The sequence below is a fragment of the Aulostomus chinensis genome, chromosome 4 (genome assembly GCF_037954235.1).
Source record: "Aulostomus chinensis isolate RoL2024-O1b breed Wild chromosome 4, RoL_Achi_v1.0, whole genome shotgun sequence".
Classification (NCBI taxonomy): Eukaryota; Metazoa; Chordata; class Actinopteri; order Syngnathiformes; family Aulostomidae; genus Aulostomus; species Aulostomus chinensis.
In genome coordinates, this window is record NC_141323.1 from 953,489 (window position 1) to 965,526 (window position 12,038).

Below are 12,038 nucleotides of genomic sequence, written 5' to 3' on the forward strand. Positions count from 1 at the left end.
TACTTTCATTTCTGATAGTCAGAGCACTCACATTGTAGAAGTTTGTGTCAAAGACAAGAGCAGTAGAAATATAAACTAATGTGTCTATTTTCTATGTACATATTTCCTGCATTCTTCTATCATTCATTCTTCTATTATTCTTCATTATGCATTCTTCTATAGTACAAACTGTAGTCATAGTACTGCCACATAACTGTACACACACATTAAACTTTTGCTGTATGAGTGTGTGGCTGAAGCAGTAGGAGACTCACGTCTCACTGCAGGCAGACTGGAGTATTTGCCTTTAAAAAACTGGAGCTGCAGTGATCTGACTCTGCATCACAGATTGTAGACAAAAGAGAGAAAGCAGACAGAGAGAAAAGAGAGAGGAAGTCAAAAAGAGTTAATGTGGAGTCTTTCCACATTAACGCTCTACATCACAAAATGAATAAAGTCGAACGCATCCAATATCCACTTCCAGTAACTGACCCAATAAGGTAAAGGATATTGATCTATTTATGCCAGCGGAGGTTGGCATATTTAGCTGAACCAACATCTCTGCGGTACACAACAATCACTCGGTGTTACAATTCATAATACAGCATTCTATAATATATCTCTATACTCCCGCAAACATTGAATTTGAAACATATCTCACCAGTTGTAGCATATAAGATATGCAGTAGTTCAATTCTCATCATGATGAATACAACCCTGGAGTTTCCTCTCCTGTTTTCCACTAACATTGTGTTCATTATCTCTCGCTGAGGCAGATCTTTGGATTCCAGCAAGATCACATATTAAACTAGTTTATTATGCGTTTATTTATGTCCATACTGGTGCAAAACCACACTGATAACTGGCATACAAACAGTGACAAATGCCATGTGTGTGTTCTTCTTTAAAACACACTCAAAGCAATGTGTATAACTTCTACTTATCTGGCCTTATTTTGTATGAAATGTGGCGGCTGCCATGGCAACAGGTGACCTGAGTACAATAAATGGAGGGAAACACGTCAGCCTAGTTAGTCTTCAGAACACATCTATTTTTGGGAGGGAATTGCACGAGCTTTTGATAGTGTGAGGAACTTGCCATGGCAACATCATCCCCACTATTTTGGCAAGAGAGTTATGAAAAGGGTAGGGCCACTCAGTGGGAAAATAGGTGGAAATGGAGGTTTCAATCTACACATGGTTAACTCTAATAAAGGCAAAAGTACTGAGACACTTCACAGGGATGTATCAGAAGTATTAAGCATGCAAAAATCATCCCATTTTTCACCAGAGAAAAGTGCACGTTGTGCTTGTTGTGCTGCTAAGCGGATGTAATTTATGCATTTATGCTAGGGTGCAATAAAATCAATACATAAATATATTGTGCTTTTCATTTTCATAAACACTGTGACCACATTCTAGCCTCAAGTATCTATACTGTTTCACAATATATCGTGATTAAGTAGAATTCTGATCCATGTATAATATGGAAGCTATATTTCAGTGTATTACTGTTCAGTCAATGACAAGAGTTTCAATGAAGTTTATTTTTCATAGCAGCAACATTTATTGTGTTCAGTAACAGTGCACAACTGTGCAGCTTTACAAATGCCATCCTAATAATTTGGATGGAAATTTAGAATGAAATAGTTTCAACTTAATTTTTTCTTTGATTAATCAGATGTGATGTACATTAGACAGCAAGGTGTATTTTCAGCTCTATTATTTATGTAGGGATGACAATAATTATCTTATTATATCACAATATATCATGATACATTGGGATCATGACCCATGTATCATCATATGCATCATATTGTGAGATCCTTGCCGGTACCCAGTCCACCTTTTACACAGTCCATTAAACCAACCATTAAGCATTCTCTGATGCTTTCCAATTTGCAACAATGGCCTGGTGCACAAAAAGATAAGGAAAGACCAGCATACATAGCTGTAACCTATGTCAATATCAAAAAGAAACTTGGCTGTTTGGGCTGCAAGTCACCAAGACATCATACCAAGCATCTCCTTGTTACAGGGAATGGACAGGTATCCACTTTCATAGAATAAAAAAAGAAACTGCTTGACATAAACCTATGACCACTTTGATTAAAGACTACATTTCAACAGTAAACCTTACATCATTTTCACAGTAAGGGTATAAGTAAACGAGCACTGTAGTAATTCAGTAAATGAAGTTTTCATTATTCTGTCAAACATACATCTATGCCCAGCCTGCTGTGGCGTAAAAAAAACAAACAAACAAAAAACAAACATTTGTGTATCAGACATACAATAAAAGGACCAAATAAAATCTTTTTTTTTTTTAATTCATTTTTTTCCAATTTTGGTCACCCATTTAAACACAACAAAAATTATTCAAGTGGAAGTCTTCTAGTTGGGTGTTAAATATGCTCATCTGACCAAAATATTCTGTGATCTCAATCCAATGCAAAGCTTTCTGCCATGTCTGTAACTTTCACTGCAAATTATACATGTTTTAGGAAACATAGATGTGTTAATAGAAGTCCCACATGAATGTGCATCACAATATTTTGAATGAAGCCATGTGCCTCACTCCTGCACAGTAAACCACCTCAGCCACAGCAACAATCGCTGTCTATGGTGATAAGCAACTTTTGAGCCACATCTATGAAGTTACTAGTGGTTACTTCAATCATTGGAGCAGTGTTTGTAGGGCAAAAACCTGTAAGAACGTAAAACCAGACTGTCGTATTCTCGAATATATCTCAGTTTAGAAAGGCTAAGCCTTCAAGTCCAGTGTGAGTTAACCAATGAAATCCTGAGGTTTCTTTTCTTAGACCTAATAAGGCTCCTTCAGAATGTTTTCACTGAACTGATCTTTATGTAAAAGATTTCTAAACATTGCAAATACTGTTTCCCCTTCAAATCCCTCCATTCCATTTCACTTGACATCTCAGTGCTTTATTAATGTAGTGCATCTCTTCCCTCATAATCTAGTTTAATTTAGCTGAACTCTATGATCCGAGTCATCACTTAATGTTCCACCATTGAGCATTGCCAGGCCATGCTGACCTTAAGATGAGCCACAGTTTGAAACTAATTAAGGACTACAAGGGTCCAACATTTCTCACTCTTAATAGCCATATAAAGGGTCCATTTGCAACCTCAGAATCAATTTTCCTTGCAGTTAATCTGCAGTTAGATTGCACAGTTCAAAATAAGCCTGCATCCACAAACTTAATAATAACTATTTAACAAGAAAACTTTCATAAACCAAAAAAATAGTATTTTATGAATCTGTGTAATTTTATGTTTCTGTGTTGTTGAATTAAGCATGTTTATGGGTTATCATATAAGTACAAAATTTATTTTCAAAGCAGCTGAAGCAAATCCTGTGCCTTTACTTGTTCCTTTAAACCTGTTTCCGAGGGATGCGTAAACAAATTGCCAGGCTGTGGCCCAATCCCCATTAAAAGGGTTGTACTTAGACTCCATCTGCACAAAAGCAGCCTGATGACACAAAAATATGACACATAAAGAGAATTGTGAGGACAGGCCAGTTGTATTATGGTGGCCTCTGTTTTGTGTCCTATTTATGGTCGATGACATAGCATGTCTTTTATACCTGTGTAGGTTTTGAGGAAAAAAATACCTTTAATCTGTTAAAATTGTTTGGGTTACTCTTTATTTTATGTGTTCATACACATTCTACAAAGAGGCAATGAGTCTGCTGGTCTCATTAGTATCCTAACACAGCCATGTCACCAAATGATTTTGATCATAGTAGCATTATAGCTGAAGCTATATTGAAAGTGGAGATGGTTCCAAACAATAACTGACAGTTGATTATAACCAAGAGGTACAGTGCCTGGATGCAAATGAAAATTAATCAAAACCTTCCGTGAGCAGTACTTTATTTATTCGTTTATTTTACATCAGACACAATTACGAATTCTACTAATGAATATGTAAAAGCTATGTCGGAGTTTGCAAAATCAGGTCAGCAATGAGAAAGTCTAGCCTAGGGTAACGTAAAAACAAAGAGGTAGGTATAAAGAGTAAAAGCAGGCATAAAAACACTTTGAGTGAGTAAGTGCAATCCGTCTGGACCAGCTGTCTCCTGCAGTGTCTGTTGAAGATGGCGCCTGCTGACAGAGCATCTAAAAGAAGGAACAATTGAGCTGAGGCTGAGAGGTGATGGAGAGAAACACTGTGACTCAGACTATGTCGTAGCAGCTCAAATTATTTGTAGTGCTGGAGGATGTGTTAGTGTAAAGAACAAATATTTCGTGGTCGACTGAGTACTCAGATGAGAAAAGGTCTGTGTAGAGAAAGACTGATGAAACCATGACCATAACCATAACTTTTGAAATGTGCTTGAGCAGGATATAAAACTGACTTAGCTACTCAGTTACAACAGAAGAGAGGGTTTGTATTGTTTGGCTTAAGTGTGAAGCAGCAAAAGAGTATTTGTGCACAGTCAGCGCTTTCAGGATAGTGAAAGGTTAAAAAAGCAGTCATTTGTGAAGGTGAAACTGAGAGCATCCATTCTCTTAAAACGCAAAGGGCTGCCACCAGGACAAAGAAATGGAGGAACACAGCAGCTGTGATTTTACAAATGAACACTAAACTGATTTAATCCCAAAAATTCAGGGATTAGGTGTACTTCTAGAGGATTATCACTGCGCTCTTATCGAGGTATCATTGGAACCTGAGTAAAAGCAAGCAAGCTGAGCTGAGCCTGTTTAAGTTCTAACAACCCTGATCATAAATAGTCATTGGTTTTATGTGAAGAAGAGAGGAAAATCCAAACATCTCACAGCTATGACTGGGTTAAAGCATTCAAAACCCTGTCTGCCTGACCCAACCTTAACTAATATAATGTACAGTAGATGAGCCAACCTCATCTTGGCTCCATACCATTTTGGCTAGGGGAAACAAAAATGTAGTCTAACTGGAATAGAAATAGATTGTCCCCCAGATATCAAAATACATCTTTTGTTTTTAACCTTTTTGTACAACTGAACAAATAAGAAGACTGAGGTTCATTTTTTTGCAGTAATAATGCCCAATAGATCAAGAGAACATGTATTTTTGGCGATGACTGCATTGTAATTTTGTAATATTTGTTCAATATCTCTGTTATCCAGCACTAAAAAAAAAGCTAGTAAAACTCTATCAGCCAACAGTAATTAACAAACTAGCAGGCAACTGTTGGTTAGTTGAATTGTTGCTTTGGGTCATTTACGATTTTTTATGACCACAATAGAATCTGATCCAGAGATGACTAAAAACACAGCAAATGTACTCAGCTGTGGACCAAAGTATATATTAGCATTTGAAAGGAAACGATGTTGGTCTGGTTACGAGCAATTTCTGGAATGGGTCATATGTGTCTGGAATGTTATCAGACATCAATCTGATTCAACTACTCTAGCCTAGTCGGCTTTGCATGCTGGGTTGCAGATGAACAAAATCAGCAGCTAGCTGGACAAGAAGGAGCCTTTCTCAAAACAAGTGAGCCCTATTTGGACTTGTATACTTGGTGGTTTTATATTTAGTGAGTTCTATTTGGCAGTAAACTCTCAAAGAGTCATTCTGCAATTGGACCAGCAGTGTAGTTGATGATTTCATTCCTTGTATACCCCAGTTATCTTCGGAGTAATCAATATTGAAGTCAGAACTACACAGAACCATGGTGTGTGTTTTAGTGAAATGCTGATCAAAAGCCATGATCACTACACAGGTGTTCCTTTTGATGTAGTCAATGAAGGTCACCCCAAATTCTCAATGCCACAAATTTCACAGGTCAACAGGGAGTGGTCAGTCTGTCTGTTGGACACAAGCATATCAATTCAGTAAATTGCTTAAACTGTAAACATTCATTTGTAAACCATAAGCCATATAAGAAATTGGGTTCCAGCAGTTTGGCATCATGCTCACACTGGACATCTCATGATACAAGTTCAGGATCTTGTCTGCAGCATGTGCATGACTGCCACTGACCGACTTGTACAGATCAAGGACGAGGTTTCAAAAATGGGAGAATCTCTACACCGACAGTTTGCAACTGGCTAAGAGACGATGGCTTACTCACCCAACGTTCACAAACTGGCCTTGACCTGACTGCTGTTCCGTAGACTAGGGGCCATATTTTTAACATGGTGCAAGCAGGCATTCAATCAAGCAATTGTGTGAATGGCTTTAAGTATGAAGCCCTGGCCGCTACCTCCTTCCAGGCCTGCTTCAACTCCAGTGGCTTCAGTGGATGTCTGCTGCTCTGATATATCATTGTAAGATGTGAACTAGCTCCTCCACCTTATGCGCAAGGAGGTCCATTTCTTCAGATGAGAAGCACTCCTCTCAGGTTGAAACACTTGTGCCACTGAAATAGTAACATGTTAAGTCCAGGTACAACCTGGGCTTTAAAGGGAATGCCACACGGCACTCTGATTGGTTTGGATGATTTCATGCCAGGAACACACCTATGAATAATTAGGTGATTAATGACTGCCATTTTGCACCATGTGATGTCGTTTGCACTCTGAATACATGCCCTTAAAATACCAAAATGAAACTGAACACACTCCAAATGCACAGTACACAAAGTGCCATAAACCAACAACCTAATGCCATCGATCATGTAGACAGGGACCTATGTGTTCTAACACACTTCTTTGTGTGTTCTTTTTACAAAAAATAAATTAAAAAAAAAAGACTTACTGATACAGATAGTGGGACAAAAAAATCTGAGGACAAAAATTGACCCGTAGATTGACCCAACAAAACAACAACAAAAAGCACTTACCAACTGTGATATTGATGACCTGATTTTGGAAAATCTATTAATTTGTAATATCTAATCACATAGCTATTGCTATGAAGCAGGTCAGTCTGTGTTCATTGCAGTCTTCTTTTTATGTTCTGGCCCCAAACACAAATACAAATACAATACTGACTAGAGAGTAGACTTTCACATGGCTTTTAGTGTTCCTTTAAGTTTGCCTGGTTTAAAAAAATAACAACAAAAAACAAAATAACTGAACTAATGGGAAAATGCAACAAGTTTAGCACATTTTAGACTGACAGAGCAAACCAACTACATCTTGAAACTGCCTGGACAGCAGATACAGCACCCTTTTTTCTGTAAATCTTACAACATTATGCTGACAAAGTGGGCTTTCAAAATCACTACTTGCCACTCCAAAGGTTCTCCTAATGGGATGGCCAACACTAGGCAGTAAAAAGCACGAACAAACATTGTCTCCACACACTCGCACACCCACCTGGCAGTGAAATGGGTGACAACTCATTATAGCCCCCGAAGGAAGCATTGCGGATGAGTTTGCGTCCATCCGGGTGTGGAGGTCGCAAAGATGCTGCGCCACCGCATGTGGAGAAACGGCGACGACTCAGCAGGCCCTCCTCCTTCATCATTGGGCCAGTGGGTGATTCCTCGGTGAGTAGGTGGGAGGAAGGGAAGGGAATGGGAGTGGTAAGAAAACTCAAGGGTAGAGGGTCAAAGGGGAGTTGGGAAACCGTCTGATCCGTCCCAGGCAGCTAGTGAGCCAAGCGAATAGACCAGCACACCACAGTAGCTGAGATAGCAGGCACTGGAACAATGCAGTATGCTGCTTTCCTCTAGGCTTCCTTCAGCTGACTGCTCCCTTTCTCCCTCACACACACACACACTCTCTCGCTGCTCTGTGAGTGGGTATGAAAGCAGCAGCCTGTAAGTACTTAATAACGAATAAGCTGGGCCCCTCCTACTCCCTCTACTCCGGATGGGTAGGAGAGATGCATCTCAGCTTGAAAATAGCCCTGATGTTCCACACCTCATCTTTCTCTTCTGCTCTACCTATCTCTCACTATATTTTTGCTTCATCTTTTTAGATTAAAAGGACACCACTTAAATGTTTCAAACCTTATTTCAATGCATTAGTCATAGGGTCGGTAGGTTTATGATGTCCATGGAACTTATTAATGCTTTCTAATAACTGCTCCAGAGGAATTTAGTGTGGACATCCACTTTTCTAACATGGTAAAAATGCAGTGTCATGTTTCTCTCTGCTGGGTGCTATCATTACAGCTTTTACAGCTATTGCTACTGTAAACGATCAGGAAAACAGCAATAAGCTAATTTAGATGTTCAAGCTGCTGCTGCTGTTTAACCTTGGTTGTCAAGTTGGACTACTATCATTGAAGGTTCTCAGTACACACTCAAAAACAGAGGTACAGTACTAGTATATACCCAAAACATTATAAATGCTTGATGCTGAGGGGGAACCATGAACCCTTCAGTGAGGGCACTTCTTTTTGAAGACCAATATTGTACTTTTGAGGGAACATTTTCAAAAGGTTAGCTTTGAGTACACAACTCTTCATATACCTCAATTTTTCAGTGTGTAGTATCATAATGGAAATACCAACAGGAATGAAAAAGTAGAGCCAGAATTTTTTTTTTTATATTTCTGATAATACATTGTTGGTGCAGAGATATGACACCACTACTTTACATTTATTTCTATTCTTTATAGCAGTGAAGACAGTGAAGACTTTATAGCAGTTGAGACAACTATACGTACATTCTTTCACTTTTAAATAACCCTCTACTTCATTTCCCCCATCATTCAAATAATGCAGTTTACCAGACATTGACTGCTATGCAAAAATAATCATACTGTAAGCTTTGAGAATCATCACCTATTATACAATGAGGTCCAATGAGGACAGAATGAAGCAGTTGATCACACCAAAGCTTAGATGACTGCCTTTTTCTAAATTCAAAAAAGTAGATGTATACCATTACCATGATAAATGGTTTATGTATTATCTTCATCTTTAATAGAAGGAGATTCACAGTTGAGACATTTAACTGTCAGATGAATAAGACTTCTGTGTGGTGGGGTTGGGTCAACAAATGCAGCATTAAGATGCATATCTACTGACTACAGTTAGTGAAACATTGCTGACCCACAAAACTGGCAGACAGAAATACCTAGAAGATGTTATCTTTATGATATAGCAATTTAGGTTGGAGATTAAGTGGCTCAGACCTGGCAAAAAACAAAACAAAATAACTCTAATATTCAGTCATTATGTTTAATTCCATGCAATAAAATGTTTTTTCTTTCAAAGATCAAGTAACAACATATTTTTACTTTGCAGAGAGAAATGGAAACCTGAATTAACTACTGCAATGAAGTCTGAGAAAAATAACGTGTTCTTATGCATTCCAAGAATGAAAAATGATTCCATAAAAAGTTGGATGGTTACTAGTTCTGTAAATGAAAAGAATATGCCAGGACTTGAGCCTCATCTTGAAACCTAAGTTGTGAGGCACATTGTGTGCTGTGTTGCCATTGATCTATCCACAATCGACTAGCTCCCTTACTGCTGACCTGCATTTTTAAAAATTTCAGCCCCTCCCAAAAAAAATCTATTGGCATCAAGCCAACACCTAATTAAACTGCTAGCAGAGGAAAAGTCAATGTCTGAAGAGCACCGAAGAGACATTTGAGAAACCTTTGCAAAGTGCAGTCGATATCTGAGCCAGTATTTCAAGTTATTTCAAGGAGATTAAGAGTGGTTCTAGATAATAAAATATTTGTACTTCTTCATCATAGTTATGCTCAGTGGTTGGTTAGAGTTAGGGTTAGGGTTAATACTGGTTATCTATTGGGGAGATATATAATTTTTTGGGCAGAAAAAGAGATGTTGATAGCTGAAATTTGGAGCCAATATTGAGTTGCAGTGAATATGTAAAATAAAGCTGCACTTAAAAGACCATATTTTTAATAAAAAATTGTATTATTCTTCTCACAGCTGTTTTCAGGAATTTACCTTTTACAGTAAGTACACTATATCTGTTAAGGGTATTCATCATAACAGACATGACATGTACCTAAAGATACACTGTTTTGACATTGCAGAAGAATTTGTAATATTTAAGTTTTTTTTGAATTTTCAAAATCTTCTGTAATTTTTTCTTTATGTAGCTTTTTTCAGTTATTTCACCCTTATCAAAACACTCTTAAAAAGACAATACAGAAATGAAGGATTTTGATTTGATCATACAGTTGGTTCAATTCTTTTGTTAGACTAGTTTGTTTATTACTGCAGCTTTTATTCACACATTTGGCCACAGAATAGAAAGCTGCAGAAAACAAGCTAGATTTGACAAGTGAGGAGTATTGAGCAGTTGTAAGTGTCTGGGTTCAACTAGATGCAGGTGTGGTGTCAAGATTAGTTCACAGTGAAATAAGATTTCGATTATAAGAAGAAAAAGTCAATGCACGTTCAATGTTGGCATGTATAAATGGTACCAATTTTCAGTAAGTGAGTAAGGTCAACATCCAAAAACTCTTCAACTAATGAGCTAAATTTCACCTGGTTTAATGTAGAGCAAGTAGGAGCTATACTACAGACATGCAGTCACATCCAGACTAACATCACTAGTCTTACATAAAGGCTGCAAGGAGACCCTGTAAGCCCGGGATTAGCTTTGGAACAAAGAAGCTTTTTGAACACTGCCCTGCAGGCATCTTGCACTCCTCCACTGACCAGAAGGATAGTCAAGCTCTTTGAAGAGGCATTTCTCTGTGCATGACAACTTCGGTGAACTTAATTCATTCTGTGTTGGTGTGGTCTTCATTCTGTCCTCATGAGAGCCCCCTAAAACATGAAGGTCCACATAACAAAGCAACACAACCCAAAGAGAGCCACTCAATTTGACATCGCTGTAGGTTGGGTATCACATAAACCAGCAGAAACTGGACTGCCAAAAAGCTTTAGCAGAAAGACTGACTTTGTTGTTGACTGCTACTTTATACTGTACCTTGCTTTATGGCAGCCTAAAACTTAAAGGAATTGTCTTTAGGTCAACTGCTGAGAGCAGTCTAATCTCCAAAATCATACTCATAACATCCAAGTTTTAGATCCAGACTGCCTCAGGCCATCCGAGCAGAGCCCAGTCCCTGAGGCCGGAATATTTCCCATCACAGCACCTTGTCCTCCTTTACTCACACTGCCTCTACCTTATCAACAGTTCATATCTATACTGTCAAGCCTTCTCCGTCTTAGTGTTCAGGCCTCCCAGGGTTAAGTCACTCATTGGACGAGGGTGTAGGCGGAAGGAGGAACACTGGATTGGCAGTGGCTGCAGGTGCAGATAAGACCAGCCCTCCACCACCATGTTGTTAACCCCGTCTGACAGGGCATAATCCCAGAGGCTGATCTTAAATCCATGTTGACCCCAACTGCTCTCTTTCTCTTACACTGCCTTGCTTTCTTTCTCTAACCTCCATTTACATTGCTTTCCTTACAAGTATTTTCTTAGCCTCCTCCCATTTTGCTGTTTTTAATCTCTCACCTGTGTCATTCTCACTTTTCATTCTCATTGACTAGGACAGTAGATGTTCTTTATACTTCAAAATCCCTGGAAGAAACTGAAATTGACCACAACTTCAAAACAAATTTTCAAACAACCTCCTGAGTATATTTTTGTTGTCAGTAATTCATAATGAAAGTAGATTGTTTTCTCTTGGAAAACACATTGCCACTAAAATCCAAAACACAACATATCTAACAAACAACTTATTATAACTGTGGGCCAGAAAACCAAAACAATGAGCTGAAGGAGTCTAAAAGTCTCTAGAGGGCAAGACAGGTTCTGCAGAAAGAAGTGACCTTTCACATTACACATACTCATTTTAATCCAAAGTAAATATAGTGATTATAGTGGTCTCATAAATTTTACATTTGTTTATTCCAGTGCAAGCATAGACACTTTGTAAATTACGAACATAAACACTGATAAAAAAGATGTGCATCTGGTGCTGTGTGAAACTGGCAACAACCAACTGCCAATTTTTCTTACAATAAACATTTGATGGCTGATAAACTTCAGATCTTGTGACTGTAGATGACCTGGTTACTAATACAACTTCAGATAAGAACAGTTCACAGTAAAGCAATGACATTTGAAAGTGATTACTTTTTGTGGCTGTTTAAAATTGGCCATAATTGCTTATTGTTCAAAGGGGTTAAACATGTTTTCATATCTATTTTTGTGCA

General features: G+C 38.2%; 1 protein-coding gene across 15 annotated transcripts in view; it reads right to left on the reverse strand.

Annotated features, from left to right (window-relative positions):
- The window catches only part of osbpl8 (oxysterol binding protein-like 8), a 121,782-nt gene that overhangs the window by 33,810 nt on the left and 75,934 nt on the right, over positions 1 to 12,038 (reverse strand). Inside the window, exons 1-2 of one of the 15 annotated variants that reach the window (XM_086200961.1) lie at positions 10,801 to 11,905; positions 7,250 to 7,523 (exon numbers count right to left, since the gene is read on the reverse strand). The exons of 12 other annotated variants lie outside the window; for them this stretch is intronic. In XM_086200961.1, coding sequence (XP_086057087.1) covers positions 7,250 to 7,400 — 151 coding nt within the window. In that variant the 5' untranslated portion in view covers positions 7,401 to 7,523; positions 10,801 to 11,905. Of the gene's footprint in view, positions 1 to 7,249; positions 11,907 to 12,038 lie in introns of those variants that run through there. 2 more of the 15 variants (XM_086200970.1, XM_086200960.1) reach the window with 2 other exon arrangements.